The sequence below is a fragment of the Mauremys mutica genome, chromosome 2 (assembly GCF_020497125.1).
Source record: "Mauremys mutica isolate MM-2020 ecotype Southern chromosome 2, ASM2049712v1, whole genome shotgun sequence".
Lineage (NCBI taxonomy): Eukaryota > Metazoa > Chordata > Testudines > Geoemydidae > Mauremys > Mauremys mutica.
Window position 1 is genome coordinate 27,155,397 of NC_059073.1, and position 16,910 is coordinate 27,172,306.

Genomic DNA, 16,910 nt, shown 5'->3' on the forward strand with positions numbered 1-16,910 from the left:
GCCTTTAAACTCATGCATGTCCTTATTTGTATAATAAGGCTGCAGTAAGAAAAAGCCTACACTACACAACTATTCATATTCTATATCTAAGCACTTTTAATACCTCTACAACTCTAGAACTTTGCTTCCTGGAGGGATTCAATAGGTACATATTATTTTACAGCACCTCTCATCACAAAACACTTTATAAACATATCACCAATGAAGCATATCTGTCTTTGGGGTGGAGAGTGGTAGCTAGTACACAGCAGAGGGTAGAGGAAGAAGAAAAAGAAATTTTAGCTAAGCACATAGCAGCAAAGGCTATTTTAAAAAGTGCAATAAAACCTACGACTCGGATCATGCAGACCAGCTAGGCCCTTGGTTTTTAATTTCTCAGCTGAAACAGCCCACACAACCAGCTGTAAGTATATTTGCTTATCTAAAGGGCTGAGCTAATTCTGCCAAGATTCAAATCTGGGACCAGCGACTCCAGGCACTGCAAAACTGATGCCAACTGCTAAGCCATTCCCTCCAGAAATAAGGTACCACCTGGGTTTTTTTCCTATGACAAGTAAGAAATAGTTGCCATTGCCAGGAAGTATTCTACAGAAAAAACTCAGGCCTTGGCTACACGGGCGCTTTACAGCGCTGCAACTTTCTTGCTCAGGGGTGTGAAAAAACACCCCCCTGAGCGCAGCAAGTTACAGCGCTGTAAAGCGCCAGCGTAAACAGTGCCCCAGCGCTGTAAGCTAATCCCCACGGGGAGGTGGAGTACCTGCAGCGCTGAGAGAGCTCTCTCCCAGCGCTGGCGCCGCGACCACACTCGCACTTCAAAGCGCTGCTGCGGGAGCACTCCCGCGGCAGCGCTGTACAGCTGCAAGTGTAGCCATACCTTTAGACATTAAACATTATACCTGCAGTAAAACAGTCTTTGTCAAGCCGTGATACAGGCCTAGGGTTGCTAGGTGCCATTAAAAGTCCGGTCGGCAGAGGGGGCTCCGCACCCTGCTCCCACCGCAAGCACTGGCTCTGTAGCTCCCACTGGCTGGGAACTGCAGCCAGTGGAAGCTGTGGGGCGATGCCTGAGGACGGGGCAGCATGCCGAGCCATCTGGCTGTGCCTCTGTGTAGGAGCCGGAGAGGGGGACATGCCGCTGCTTCCAGGAGCTGCTTGAGGTAAGCATCGACCAGAGCCTGCACCCGTCATCCCCTCCTGTGCCCCAACCCCCTGCCCCAACCCTGATCACCCTCCGAATCTCTCAGTCCCAGCCCGGAGAATCCTCCTGCACCCCAAACTCCTAATCCCCAGCCCCACCGTGGAGCCTGCACGCCCAGCTGGAGCCCTTATCCCCCCAGCACCTCAACCTCCTGTCCCAGCCCGGTGGGAAAAAAAAGCGAGTGAGTGACGGTGGGGAGAGCAAGCGACAGAGGGAGGTGGGCGATGGACTGAGCGGGGGAAGGGCCTCAGAGACCGGTGGGGCAGGGGTGGGGCCTTGGATGAGGGGCGGGGCAGGGCAGGGGTGTTTGGTTTTGTGCGAGTAGAAAGCTGGCAACCCTATACAGAACAGAGGCACTAAGGCATTTTGCTAAGTCAGAAACTTTGGATCACTGTTCAGAAAAAAAAAATCTGCTTAGTCATATTTCTCCCTTAAACAGTACAATTCACATCTTTCCTTTTTGATCACCATAATCAGAAAAAGGAAATGGAGAAACAAAGCACATTGCTTTGTTGTGAACAACGGTCCAAGAAGCTTAGGCCAAAATTTTCAAACTCTGTTGATTAAATAGAGGCACCACAAATTGTATTTAAAGAACCGAAATAAATGTATGGTGCCTAACTTGAGATACTCAAGTTTGAAAATGTGAACCTTTTTTCTAACCAGTGAGCTTTCCTGCCTATTTTCTAAATCTAAAAAGAGTCCACAGAATATAATTGTAACCTAACGACAAAGCACTGTTTCTGTGAAGAATGACACATCATATTGTTAGGCCTTTTGGTGAGGATTAAGAGTTGTGTTGGCTTAGTATCTGATGGGTTTTTTTCTGTCAGGAAACTGTGTGCTGTCCTTTACTATTAATTATTTAACTACTATTCAGTGCTTGTAATGCACTAGGTGATTTACAGAGCACATACAAGACAGGGGGACAGATCCTAAACTGGTACAAATCAGCATCGCTCCATTAATTTTGTATCAGCTGGGACTCTAACCTATGATCTCTGCCTTGAATAACTCACAATCTAGGAATAGGCAAAAAAAATGACAAGTGATGCCAGATGGGGCGGGGGAGAGGTATTTGGTGGATGGGTAAAGGGTAACAAGCATGATGTGATTACATTGGTGCATGCTTCATGGAAGTTAGTTATTTTTTATTTATTCTGATACCGTAATTTGGATCTGAAGTGTCTAGGCCACTGCATGACTTGTTTTTTAAGGGGGTAAAGAAGAGAAACCTTGCCAGGGGGATGGATTCTGGACCTTTCCCAGCTCTACCAACTATGATCCTACAAATAATTCACAAAAATGTTTTTATTAGCTCTTTCAGCGGCTCTCTACAAGGCTTTGAAGAAATAGAATAAAAATGTGAGCTTCTGAGGTGTCTGTATTCCACTGTTTTCCTGAGTTCCAAGGATAAGTTCCAAGTTGCAACTTCTAAATCTGGCCACAACAGTGAAATCTCCCAGTTCTCCTCTATCTGAGAAAACAATCTCAAGAGCTCAATTACTGTATTCAAAATAGAGTTTGGCCTGTAATTTGCTTCTTTTTTCAATTAAAAATCAAAGACATTTGTGTTCTGGCTTCTGTATGTCAAAGTGTTGCCAAAAAGCAATAAAAAGAAGACATTCATAGTCAAAAGTCCTTCGCTAAATAGGAAAAACAGGACAACTCCACAACACTTTATATCAGCACCGCACGGTGCACAGATGACAAAGCATAAGGCTTGTTTACAGGCGGCACCCCAAATTGTTCCTCCAACCCAACCCTGAATGCACATGCAGCTATGAAGTGTCTCCATGTCTCCTGCCTTACCTCTGGCTCACAGCTGATGCAGAGACCTTACTGCCCCTTACCCGCCACACCCTCCCCAGTTCCCTGGTGGCTTTGCCTCTCTCCTGACCAAGTTCCTAATCACACCTCACCTCTCATACCTTTCAGGTGTCTGTCCATTTACAATGCTAGCTGCTGGCACAAACTGCTACTCAGCATGCACTGAGGACGACTGCTCTGATACAAACTGTAGGGCAAGTAAGTGCTTCAGAGGAGTTGCCAGATACTCTCCCTGCTGCATGGCAGTAAAGTTAACCTCCCACTGAGGATTTAGCAGGTTCTCCTACCCTTGTTGATCCTTTGCCTCTCCCTTTGGGTGCTTCCCACTACTCCTCCACTGCCCTCTTCCTCCGCAGGCCAAGCAGAAGGAGGGACAGCTGGAGATTCTCTGGCCCCTTGGACACGTAAGTACAGCTGGAGTTGATAGAACGGGGTTTATGTTAATGGAGTTTTTATTCTTGCCTTTAATAGTTCTCTGTATGAACTTTTCATTTAAAACTTTATTCTAGCAGGGAAACAATACTGATGCAACACAAAGTGAACACAGTGGCTCACATGGCTGCTGTACGCTTGTTCCTTAAAGGTATCTAGGCACCTAACTCTTATTGCAATTGGCTGCCTAAATACTTTGGAGGATCTGGGCCTTGCTGCCCTAGGTAATCACATGTGTACTGCCTGAAAGCTGGAGTCAGTCTGGAATAATACTTCAAGCATCTTAATAAATAATACATCTGTTCACACTTTTGCAGAGTCAATGTTAACATTTTATCCATTCTGCCTGAAACTACCATGTTACAACTCCCTGTGCCTTGAATGAATTAAATTAATTCTACAGTGGACAATCAGCTTAAACTTCTCAGTTATTTGACCCGAGTAATCCAGTTGGATATCCAGTATCTCAGCGTAACCATCTGTTTCAACTCTTAAACGTACTGGACTGTTTTTGTAACTTGTTTTAATATAATCTTTCTTCTGTGGAAATAGTGGAGGCTGACTCAGTGAAGATTAGTTTTTCTTGTTAACTAAAATTAGATCTACTATTAAGGCCACAATCTGACAGTTTTAAGTCCCTGGTTTCCACTTTTAAATGCCAAATCAGCCATTATTTATTATGTGATAGTGTAGGTTCCAGTGAGAATCGGAGCCTCATCATATTGGGGATTATTCAAGCATTTACAATTCAAGACAGGAAGACTTGCAATCTAATGTGAAACAAGATGCTACAAGGAAGCTAATACTGTCAACATGCTATGGTTTTGCATGCAACGTACTTTTCATATAGCCTCTGTCCTCTCATGAACACCTTCACCTCGTTATCCAGTGGCAAAGTTCCATCATCTTTCCTAAAGCGGTAGAAAAGTTTGACATCCTTGAATTCCTTATGCTCATCACAAACTGAAACATAAAATAAGTAACATCAGAAATGATCACACTTATGTTAAAGACCTAACACAATCAGAACAAGGTACCAATCATCACTAGTGAACTTAAAAACAGAATAGGCATATACGGAGCATAGTCCTGCCTCCTCCGCCCCAAAATTGTTTATTGTACAAATATGTCCCCACACATAAAAGACTGAGTGGTATCTTTTGGAATCCAAACTTTTAGATAATTATCCGAACAGAATCTCTAATCTTTTGGAGCCTGCCAGCCATTCATTTCAATGGATGTTGCAATAGCAATGCATAGCAAAAGACACCTATCTGGCAAAAACATGTGATTTTGCACCCTCCGCAAGTTCGCAGATGACACTAAGCTGAGGGGAGAGATAGGGTCCAGAGTGACCTAGACAAATTAGAGGATTGGGCTAAAAGAAATATGATGAGGTTCAACAAGGACAAGTGCAGAGTCCTGCACTTAGGTCGGAAGAATCCCATGCACCGCTACAGGCTGGGGACCAACTGGCTAAGCAGCAGTTCTGCAAAAAAGGACCTGGGAATTACAGTGGATGAGAAGCCGGATATGAGTCAGCAGTGTGCTCTCATTGCCAAGAAGGCTAACAGCATATTGGGCTGCATTGGTAGGAGCATTGCCAGCAGATCAAGGAAAGTGATTATTCCCCTCTATTCAGCACTGGTGAGGCCACACCTGGAGTATTGCATCCAGTTTTGGGGCCCCCACTACAGAAAGGATGTGGACAAATAGGAGAGAGTCCAGCGGAGGGCAACAAAAATGATCAGAGGTCTGGGGCTCATGACTTATGAGGAGAGGCTGAGGGAACTGGGCTTGTTTAGTCTGCAGAAGAGTGAGGGGGGGATTTGATAGCACTCTTCAACTACCTGAAGGGGGTTCCAAAGAAGATGGAGCTTGGCTGATCTCAGTGGTGGCAGATGACAAAACAAGGAGCAATGGTCTCAAGTTGCAGTGGGGGAGGTCTATGTTGGATATTAGGAAACACTATTTCACTTGGAGGGTGGTGAAGCACTGGAATGGGTTAGCTAGAGAGGTGGTGGAATCTCCCTCCTTAGAGGTTTTTAAGGCCCGACTTGACAAAGCCCTGGCTGGGATGATTTAGTTGGTGTTGGTCCTGCTTTGAGCAGGGGGTTGGACTAGATGACCTCCTGAGGTCCCTTCCAATCCTAATCTTCTATGATTCTATGATTAAATCAGGTGTTTTCTAAAAACCATGAATCAGTAATTTAAGGACTGGCTAACTTGCATTAATCCAGGGCTGGATCAAGCAAACCTGAGACTTGTTGCAAAGACACACAATAAGGTCTAAGATTCACTGTCTGACCTTCCTTCTCCACTTCTCAAATTGCTCTGCCATGCCAGCTGGGGAGTGAGAGAGGCAATGGGGAATGTATTGCAAGCTAGAAAACGTGTTTAGGGGAACAGTTGATGAAAGTCTTGTTAAATTGGAGAGGGTGGACTGAAATGAGCTCCAGCTAAGACAGAGATAAAGTGGGGGACAGTTCAATCATGCTGTTATCACCACTGAGCTCTCAGTCAGCATGCACAGACTCATCGTCCACTCCCTATGGCACTAGTGCATGAGCATTAAACATTACATTACCGTTTTAACTTACTGCTGGTGGCACAAGAGGTACCTATGGAACCTGGCTTACTAGGCTATCTGAACTTGTCCTACATCAGAGCATGCTTGAAGCAGTTGCATTAACTTTGAAGCCAATGAATGAAAATCCTTGAAAATAGCAATTTTGCACTTAATTTTTTTAATATCTTTTTTTGTCAAGGACTCCTCATCTAGCTGGAAGGAGCGGGCTGGGATTATGTTCTGAGGTGGAAAACGTTTTAAAGTTTTATTAAAGATTTAAACAAACTTTCACATATATAGTTTCCATTGCTCAATTAAATTAAGTTACTCTGACCTTCATGTAAACTATTCACTGACATTTCTTCAACAGAGGATAAAGCAATCGGCATTTGGAGCCCCTATAATTACTTTGTATCTGTTTTTTAATTATCTACCTCAATTCCCAGGTTCCATAAAGACCCAGAATTTTAATTTCTGAATCAAGCAGAGGGTAGTAATGGCACACATTCCGTCTGCATACTTATCCCTTTAATTAAGGTATTGTTTATGCATTGCTGACCGTTGCAGCAGTGCTTGCGCACTTACAGATGTCTCTGGAGAAAGTCAACTTGTCAGTTACAAAAGTTCCTCTATTCCCTGTTATAAAGAGATGGGAAAATTGCAATTTCATATGTTGACTTTTTAACTGGACAACACTGTGCACTCGAAACAAAGGGACTGATTCTCCACTGACTTGTACATTGTAGTCGTTTTGCACCTACACTTTACACAGGTGTAAAATGAGTATATAAACATTACTATTGTGATTTGATAGTGGTTTGTGTCCACATTTCACAAATAATGCATGTAACTACCAATACAAATGAAGCTACAGGATCACCATGATACAGAACAAGAGAAAAGGTACAGAACAACTTCAGTTTATAAGGAAAGGATGTTGCATCTAGCATGTCTCACTACAGTCACTTCATTTACTAAAGGAGAAATCCTCCCCTCCAGCAGCCCCAAGACCAGGTAGTTAGATGTTAGCATACAGAGGAGTTCTACAGACAACAGAATCCCTGTCTGCTGCAGGAAAGTAGAGGTGCAGCTGCTCTTTAGCCACTAAGGCAACAGCATTGTCTGAAGCAACTGCATCTCCCTTTACAGAGGGAAATGGACAATGGACCTGAGTAGTCATGGCTTCACCCTTACATCTCTATTAGTCACCCCTGTACACTGGCATGTATGGGAGTCCCCATGGAGCAGAGATATGCAGGGCACGGGGTGTTAGGACCCACTTTTCCATGGGAATGCCCGAACCCTGTCTCACCCACATAAAGCAGAATAATCAGGGGCCTTCTTCAACTGCAGAAGCAGGGTCAGGAGTTACCCTTAATTGCATCACAGTTATCAAGAAAAAAAAGAAAATAATTGTGGCTGCTGCTGTTTCACTCACCATGATGGATAATGCTGCGATCCAATAATTTCTGCACAAGTTTAATTGCTGTCTCTCTGTCTGAGGCCTCTTTGCGATCAATCAGCCAGTCAATCAATTCTTTGGCAACAAAGCAGTTTGGATATGTCTTGAGATGATGCCTTCGATCTTTAATTACCTTTTCTTCATGCAGTCTGAGCCTGTGGGTCAAATCACATTATTAATAACCCTTGCAGAGAATCTATATAAACCAGAGGAGGAAAGGACTTCTTCATATGTAACAACCTAGGGTCTGACTGTCACACAATTCACATACACCCCAATAAATGTTATGCCTAATTATAAAATGTTATAGTGGCAAGACTGTTGAAAGGCAGAGAATACAAACACAAATTGGCAACTGACCATTTTCATTTTAAGCTGGGGAAAGAAAGAAAAGCAGAAAAGAAACAATATCAAAGATCATTTTAAAACCAGCATATGGAGAATTTTCAGTTCTAGTGGAAAACAAACAGGAGGAAAAGCAGATGTAATTCTCAGTATAATCTGCTAAACACAAACGCATGCCCTAGTGTGTCAATAAAATTAAATGTTAACACTTTGGCGTAAGCTGAGACTAATTCTCACACATTACCTTTAATATGCTTGAATTACTGTATTATTTTAGGAAAGCTCACTGCCAAAGATTCGTTAACCCCACTCGGTGGACTAGGCTGCAGTTTCTTTGTGGTGCCGTTCTTTTAACTTCCACTGATTATGGAACTACATTTTCTCGAAGCTACATACTAGGTACAGGGCTTGCCATTTAGAAGTGAGCATCTAGACAGTTTCCACACACTGTATAACACACAGCAGCTACTTTCTTTTCTATGGGATCTCAGCAACTGGCAACGGAGGAGCTTCATTATCAGAGCTGTGACAGCTGCAAAATCCCACCCACCATTTTGAAAGCAAACCCAGCAAATGCTTCTTACACATTTAGTATGGGAGGCAAAAAGCCCATGTGGGAGTATCTGGACTGACCACAGAAAGTAAAGGTTTTTAAGATCAGTAGCTTTATGATGTCGTTTTCCCAAATTAACGTACCTGGTAATTTATTTTATATTTATCTGTTGGTTATCTATTTTATTTATTACAGAACAACAGGCAGAGATTTTGTAGAGGTTAACTGCATTCTTATTTATTACGTTTCACTTTTAATGAATAATTTTACTGATAACTACTGAATTTTTTATAGTGCCATTTATCCATAACAACTATGAAGAAAGAACAGGAACCACTTTATAGAGCACATCACCAGGGTGGGGGGGGGGGGGAGAATCTTGAGCTCCTGTTGCAAAGACTTACACACATATGTAACTTTATGTGCTCTGAGTGAAATTCTGGTTCCACTGAAATCAATGGAAGTGTTGCCATTTACTTCAATGGCGCCAAAATTTCACCCTAGGAATAGTCCCATTGACTTCAGTGGGGCTCTGTGCAGGCACAGAAGGGCTGTCCTCAGGAAACAAGTAGCCTAAAAAGGGAGAACAGTTTAAAGTATTGCCACATGTACAAAAAAAGTATGCTAGATGAACAATAGTTATTCCTGACTAATTAATCTAGTCTAAAGTATTTATATAGTCCCCAGTATAGCAGCACCTCACAACCTTTAATGTATTTATCCTCAAAATGCCCCTGGGAGCTAGGGCAGTGCTATTATCCCTATTTACAAATGGAAACAGGCACAGAGAGACTACGTGACTTGTCTACGATCACACAGGAAGTCTGTGGCCAAGTAGGGAATTGAACCTGGGTCACCAGAGTAGGGCCCTAACCACTAGTACATCCTTCCTCTCAGTGTGCTATTAGTAGGCCCTAGCATCACAGTATTTCCTTTTGAAATCCACAAAAGGCAAGTAAGTCAGCTGAGAATGTTATTGATGCCATTACTGGGTCAGAGATAAGCCTTAAATAAGGCTTTTACCTAAAACCATCCACAAATAGTAATGTAGCAACTTTTCTGATTTGCAATATTTATCCTCAAACTAGATTGCTCCCCCTCCCCCAAGTACATAGTATGGATTAAAAGGCAACTTTACAAACCCTATCAAAACGAATACTTTTAAGTTAAAAACCACAGACAAATCAAATTAGTGTACTTAAAAACAAACGATAGGCCGTCTGTGCATTGTGAAATACAGTAAGCTAAAATATGTCTTTGCTTACAGCTATGATACTTTCCAGCTGCGCAGTAACAGCTGTCATCTTGCTTTGAAGAAAAAGTCTGCACTTTTTATTTAAAGATCCTGGAATTATCAGTGTTCTATGTCCATTTTGTAAGCTACATAGTCATTTGAAAGTACAATACTGAAACAGTATCAATATATCTATATGTAAAGAGTGGGTTTGATCACCCTTTCACTTCTATTGTATAAAAGTAAATGACTGGAGTTACGCTGGCATAAAAGGAGACTCAGGCTCTCACAATTCTTTGCACTTACATAAGGTGTTGATATGAGTTAAAAGGGCACTAGTATCAAGGTTGATACAGTGTTCCCCAAGCAAGTGTCAGCATTTACCCACAAGTATCAAATGGGAATGGGAAATAACTGTTATTCCAGACATCACATTTTGTGACAAGTGTCTCAAACCTCTCCTTTCCCAAGGCAGGGATGAGGAAATTATTTGTACTACTTCTGGGCCTAACTGGCTTTGGGTGTGTCACCAGAAAGGGAACCCAACCCTCCTGAGTAGCAATGTATAGCACTACCGTTAAGCCACAGAGTAGCTAGCCCACTACTGTGAACCTGCTATATGCTCCTAACTGAATAGAACAAAATACAGTAACTCCTCACTTAACATTGTAGTTATGTTCCTGAAAAATGTGACTTTAAGCTAAACAATGCTAAGCAAATCCAATTGCCCCATAAGATTTAATGTAAATGAGAGGGTTAGATTCCAGGGAAATTTTTTTCACCAAAGACTATATATATACACACACATACACACACACACACGCAGTATAAGTTTTAAACAAACGATTTAATACTGGCACACAGCGATGATGATTGTGAAGCTGGGTTGAGGTGGCGAAGTCAGAGGGTGGGCTATTTCCCAGGGAATGCCTTACTGCTAAATGATGAACTAGCAATTGGCTGAGCCCTCAAGGGTTAACTGGTTGTTAATGTAGCCTCACTCTACAAGGCAGCAGGCATGGAGGGAGGGGAGAGAGCATAGCAGAAAGAGACAGAGACACACACTGCCCATTTCCCCTTTAAGTAGCTGACCTCAGACTTAAGTACACTGCCTTGTTAATTAGATCGTCCTGAACCCTGTCGTGTGTACCCCCTGCTCTATGGAAATGGGGTAAGCGGGGTGCAGGAGCAGGGGGGAGCCCTGACATTAGCCCCCCGCTTTCCCCCTCCCCTGCACAGCAAGCAGGAGTCTCTGGTAGCAGCTCCAAGGCAGAGGGCAGGAGCAGCACATGGCAGTGGTGGAGGGACAGCTCAGTGCCGGCAATTGCTAGCCCGCTGGGCAGCTGCAGCACAGGGAACTTAGGGGAGAAGGGAGCTGATAGGGGGAGCTGATGAGGGCTGCCAGTCCACCCTGATTACAAGCCCCCACCAGCTAGCTCCAACGGGCTGCTCTTCCTGCAAGCAGCGGATAAAGCAGGCGGCTGCCAAAGGACATTATAAGGGAGCATTGCGCAACTTTAAACGAGCATGTTCCCTAATTGATCAGCAACATAACAACGAAACAATGTTAACCGGGACGACTTTAAGTGAGGAGTTACTGTAAAGACATTTTTTTAAAAGACCTATTGTTAATCATGATGTATAAGCCCCATATACATTTACTACATCTATTTTTAATTTACACAGAGCAGATGTTTGGACTCTGACATTCTGAAAGTGTTTCAGTGGTCAGCCCTGTGGATCAAGAACACAAGCATGGTTTCTTCTAGCTAAGTAGCTATAAAAAGTATTGCTACTTAGAGACAAGTTTGATTCACAAAGCAAATCTCACTCATCAAACTTAACGAAGGTGGAGGAATCTTGATTCCACAGGCCTTTGAAGAGTGATCGAAGAGTCACCTACTGTCTAGCCACTGATACTATGCAACTCAACTACAACTACCACAAGAAACCAGCCTTCCTCATGGTATTAGAGTATCACACAAATGTAATTCTTCATATTACTCAAGATGGCATCAAGGACATTTTGTACTGGGGGACACATTCTGCCCTATTTGAAGAAAAATGTGAGAGCATTTCCACAGGTCTCTAAAACTAACAGGACAGTAAAAAGCGTATACTATATTCAGCCCTTTAAAATTCACATCCATATGCATTTACCATATTCAAGCTTCCAGCAAATATACACTGTATTTAACATTTACATATTTGCATGTATAGGTCTTTGCTTGCACATTTGTCTGTTTTATGCTAATCCAGAACAATCTGTCATTTCCTTACCAGGCAAAACATGGACTGGCAGAGCAACCATAATTAGCATTACTTAAAGGAAAAATTGAGCTTTTTGGTTGAGAAACCAAAAACTAGTCACTAACTCCCTGGGAAGAAACCATTCCTAGTAGCATTTGTTCATTAAGTTTTCTATTAGGGAAATTATCCTTTCTGAGGTTGTCACAGTTCAGGGCAAATGCACCTGTATTCCCGCCCTCCATGATCCCCCCAAGGGCACCTACTCTAGGCTCTCGACTCTTCAGCTATCAGCTCTCTTAGGCAGAAAACTGCGTCTCTCTTCCTCCTGACCAGGGCTTTTCCAGATGCACATCTCTCTGCCTATACAATGATATCCCCAGCAAGCCAGACTGCTTAAAAGGCCAGCACCTGCAATTTGCCTTCTCTCCAGAGACTATGAATTACAATTCATCACAGAGCTCTTTCTAAGGAAGCACATTTATTCTTAAAGTGAAAAGATTACAGAGAAAGCATATTAAAAACAATAGAAGAACCTACATGCATGCTAAAAAGCCTACCAGAAGTCATTCATCAATCTTATGAAGGCTCCATAGGTTAAGTCCTTCCAACCCTTCCACAAGGATTGGAGCGCTCTCCCACCCCCTTGAACAGAAGGTCCTGTCTGTACGCTGTTTCAGAAAGAAGGCTCTGAGTCAGTTTAAACTCAGGCTATTTATCCAAAAGTCATAGAAACATAGAAGATTAGAGTTGGAAGAGACCTCAGGAGGTCATCTAGTCCAACCCCCTGCTGAAAGCAGGACCAACACCAACTAAATCATCCCAGCCACGGATTTATCAAGCCAGGCCTTAAAAACCTCTAAGGATGGAGATTCCACCACCTCTCTAGCTAACCCATTCCAGTGCTTCACCCTCCTAATGAAACATTTTTTCCTAATATCTAACCTAGACCTCCCCCACTGCAACTTGAGACCATTGGGAACAAAGGGTAGGAATTAATGGTAAATTCTCAGAATGGAGAGGGGTAACTAGTGGTGTTCCCCAAGGGTCAGTCCTAGGACCAATCCTATTCAATTTATTCATAAATGATCTGGAGAAAGGAGTAAACAGTGAGGTGGCAAAGTTTGCAGATGATACTAAACTGCTCAAGATAGTTAAGACCAAAGCAGACTGTGAAGAACTTCAAAAAGATCTCACAAAACTAAGTGACTGGGCAACAAAATGGCAAATGAAATTTAATGTGGATAAATGTAAAGTAATGCACATTGGAAAAAATAACCCCAACTATACATACAATATGATGGGGGCTAATTTAGCTACAACTAATCAGGAAAAAGATCTTGGAGTCATCGTGGACAGTTCTCTGAAGATGTCCACACAGTATGCAGAGGCGGTCAAAAACGCAAACAGGATGTTAGGAATCATTAAAAAAGGGATAGAGAACAAGACGGAGAATATAGTATTGCCCTTATATAAATCCATGGTATGCCCACATCTCGAATACTGTGTACAGATGTGGTCTCCTCACCTCAAAAAAGATATACTGGCACTAGAAAAGGTTCAAAAAAGGGCAAATAAAATGATTAGGGGTTTTGAGAGGGTCCCATATGAGGAAAGATTAAAGAGGCTAGGACTCCAGCTTGGAAAAGAGGAGACTAAGGGGGGATATGATAGAGGTATATAAAACCATGAGTGATGTGGAGAAAGTGGATAAGGAAAAGTTATTTACTTATTCTCATAATACAAGAACTAGGGGTCACCAAATGAAATTAATAGGCAGCAGGTTTAAAACAAATAAAAGGAAGTTCTTCACGCAGCGCACAGTCAACTTGTGGAACTCCTTACCTGAGGAGGTTGTGAAGGCTAGGACTATAACAGCATTTAAAAGAGAACTGAATAAATTCATGGTGGTTAAGTCCATAAATGGCTATTAGCCAGGATGAGTAAGGAATGCTGTCCCTAGCCTCTGTTTGTCAGAGGATGGAGATGGATGGCAGGAGAGAGATCACTTGATCATTGCCTGTTAGGTTCACTCCCTCTGGGGCACTTGGTATTGGCCACTGTCGGTAGACAGATACTGGGCTAGATGGACCTTTGGTCTGACCCGATACGGCTGTTCTTATGTTCTTATGCTTCTTGTTCTTTCATCTGCCACCACTAAGGACAGCCACACTCCATCCTCTTTGGAAGCCCTCTTCAGAGAGTTGAAGGCTGGTATCTAATCCTCCCTCACTCTTCTCTTCTGCAGAGTAAATAAGCCCAGTTCCCTCAGTCTCTCTTCATAAATCATGTGCCCCATCCCCCTAATCACTTTCGTTGCCCTCCGCTGGACTCTCTCCAATTTGTCCACATCCATTCTGTAGTGGGGGCCCAAAACTGGATGCAGTACTCCAGATGTGGCCTCACCAGTGCTGAATAGAGGGGAATAATCAATTCCCTCGATCTGCTGGCAATGCTCCTACTAATGCAGCCCAATATGCCGCTAGCCTTCTTGGCAACAAGAGCACACTGTTGACTCATATCCAGCTTCTCGTCCACTGTAATCCCAGGCCCTTTTTTGCAGAACTACTGCTTAGCCAGTCCAGGGCCATCCCTAGCTATTCTGGGGCCCTAGCATATGTGAGCATCCCCAGGAAGCAGTACCTTTTAGGGGAGGGAGGGGCACACAACTTTGCTGATTTGGCTTAATCCCCACCCACTGTTTTTAGTTCCTGGAGGAGCTGTGGTAGCCCTCCCCCATGGAGTCGAACACAGTCATACATAAACCATTCATTTAAAACAGTGGACCCCAAAGATACCAAATAGAGTTGCAACTGCTGTCACATCTCCCCCCTTGAGAGGTTACATTTAATCCCAGACCACAATAATACATAAACAATACAATAAGGTCTTTCAAGGATATTGCAGGAAAATTGCCATATCTGTTGCAAAGGTTTCTTTCACCTTTTCTGAAACAACTGGTAACTGGTCCTCCAGCACTTCCCATGTTGTCAGTGTAGCACTTCCTACATAGTCACTACACTTATCCCAGCAAAGCTCTGGCATTGTACAGTTTGGTTCTGATATGCTTATTTCAGACAAAAGCATATGAGAAAGTTTTGTATCATTCTGACCCCACTTCATTTTCACCAGATTAGGCCTCTTTTGCAGACATGCCATCACATAGCGTAAGACGTGTGTGTGGCCATAGAACCACAAACTTTTTAAACAGCAAAACCTCCAGTGAATGAACAGTTTACAGCTCAGTCTCTTAATAATTATTAATTATTTCCTAGTGTTCACCAATGTGCTAGCTAGGAGCTTCACAGAAACTGCACAGAAAAGGTTCCTGCCCCAGAAGAGCTTAAAATCTACTGATCCAGACCTGCAAACACCTGCAAACACTTACTGCTTTGTGTAGTGCTTACGACAGTGAATAGTCCCATTGGTTTCTATGTGACTACTCATGCTAGCAAGTGTCTGCAGGATGAGATTCAAAAGATGGACTTGACAGAAAAGTGAGGACACAAGGAGGGGAAGGGATTATTCATTATTCATCATTTAACTCTTTATATGCTTTTGTAAACTTAAAATTGGCACCACATAACACCACAATCTCTTCCTTAGAAATCAACAGATAAATACTGGGTGGATCAGGTTTGCTGTGGGATTGCACCAGCTTCTCCTGTCATAAAACCCACTGCAGGTTTCAGAGTGCTAGAACGTCTGCCAAGCAAAGAGGCTGCATTGGAGTAAAGCAGGGCCACAACCTCTTTTCTGCCAGGGATGGCTGGGTTTAGGGAACAAAGCTGCCCAAATAGTGGGAAGTGCTGGACAAGAAGAGAAGAGAGGGTGTAGCAAGGGCAGCCAGAGACACTGGGTCAGCACCCTCCCTCAATGACTCCTAAACAGCAGTGCAAGTAGGGTGGCACAGTACGCCTTACCAGCAAGGTATTTATACCTAAAGACACAGGAGGAGCAGAACATGGGGCCACCAGGCAGCCCCACCAGCGTGCTGTACCGCCCCAGCCTTGCCCCCCACCCCCAGCCCTGTTCACTGGCGGGGCTGCTGTACAGACAGAGGAGACCCTGCATAAAGGGGCTGCGGCAGTGGAGCCGCGCCAGAGGAGCGGCTGGCCTGAGGCGCCCAGCAGCCCCACGTTCTGCTCCTTTCACCGCTGCAGTACTGAAGTCTCCAGTGCAGCAGGAGGAGGACAGACTCCCCGTCCGTCCCTCCCACCCTCCCCCCGCCGTAAGGGGGCTGGATCATGGGAAGGGGATGGGGAGAGCATGGGAGCCCCAGGCTGGGGTTGGGAGGAGTCATGTGGAGGGTCATGTGAGGAGGTCACATGACCCCATTAGCTGCTGCCCCCCTCGTACTGGTAAGAAATGGATTCCACTTGCACCACTGCTCCTAAAGAGCCCCAATGAAAGACAAAACTGCCCCTCTCCAGATAGAAGCAATACCTAAATATTATAGTTTTATTCTAGATTTAAACCCTTACTCTCCCTCTCTCTTCCCAGCCACAAAATGTTAAGTCAGTGAAAATAGAAACATTGCACACAGAGGCCTAGGTGAAGGTATTCTGGAAATGCAATGCTTATCGCCTAGGACAAGCATTTCCACACAGGCCTGCCAATTCTCAGCAACTAACCACTGACACTTTCCAGCTACGTGTTCCTCTTTCTATTTATGCCTCAGCTATGAGACTATGTAGTTCTGATACCCGATATTCATAGCAGCTAGAACAGTCTTGAAACCAGTGGGCTACACTAGAAACTGGACGAAGATATTTCTGGTAGTATGTGTGGCAGGGAGGAAATTCTGTCCCCTGAAATAAACATTTTAAAGGTAGTCTTTAAAGCATCTTCTGAAATCAGTTCCGCACACCATGCCTGTCTCTAATTTATGTAAGTAGCCGTGTCTGCAATGTGGGAAAAAGGTGCCAAGATACACAGCCAACTCTTCAGAGCATTTTTACAGCTATTCTGTGCCAGGTGTGCAAAGAGGAAAAAAAATTTCTTTGTCACTCAGTCACTCTTAGCCTCAAAGAGCTGAAG

The 16,910-nt window shown here is 43.6% G+C and overlaps 1 protein-coding gene across 2 annotated transcripts in view; it reads right to left on the reverse strand.

Moving 5' to 3' along the window:
* DEPTOR (DEP domain containing MTOR interacting protein) overlaps positions 1 to 16,910 on the reverse strand; it is a 104,998-nt gene that overhangs the window by 64,064 nt on the left and 24,024 nt on the right. For both annotated transcript variants that reach the window (XM_045008031.1, XM_045008032.1), the window contains 2 exons: positions 7,468 to 7,646; positions 4,300 to 4,423 (listed from right to left, as the gene is read on the reverse strand). In XM_045008031.1, coding sequence (XP_044863966.1) covers positions 4,300 to 4,423; positions 7,468 to 7,646 — 303 coding nt within the window. The remainder of the gene's footprint in view (positions 1 to 4,299; positions 4,424 to 7,467; positions 7,647 to 16,910) is intronic.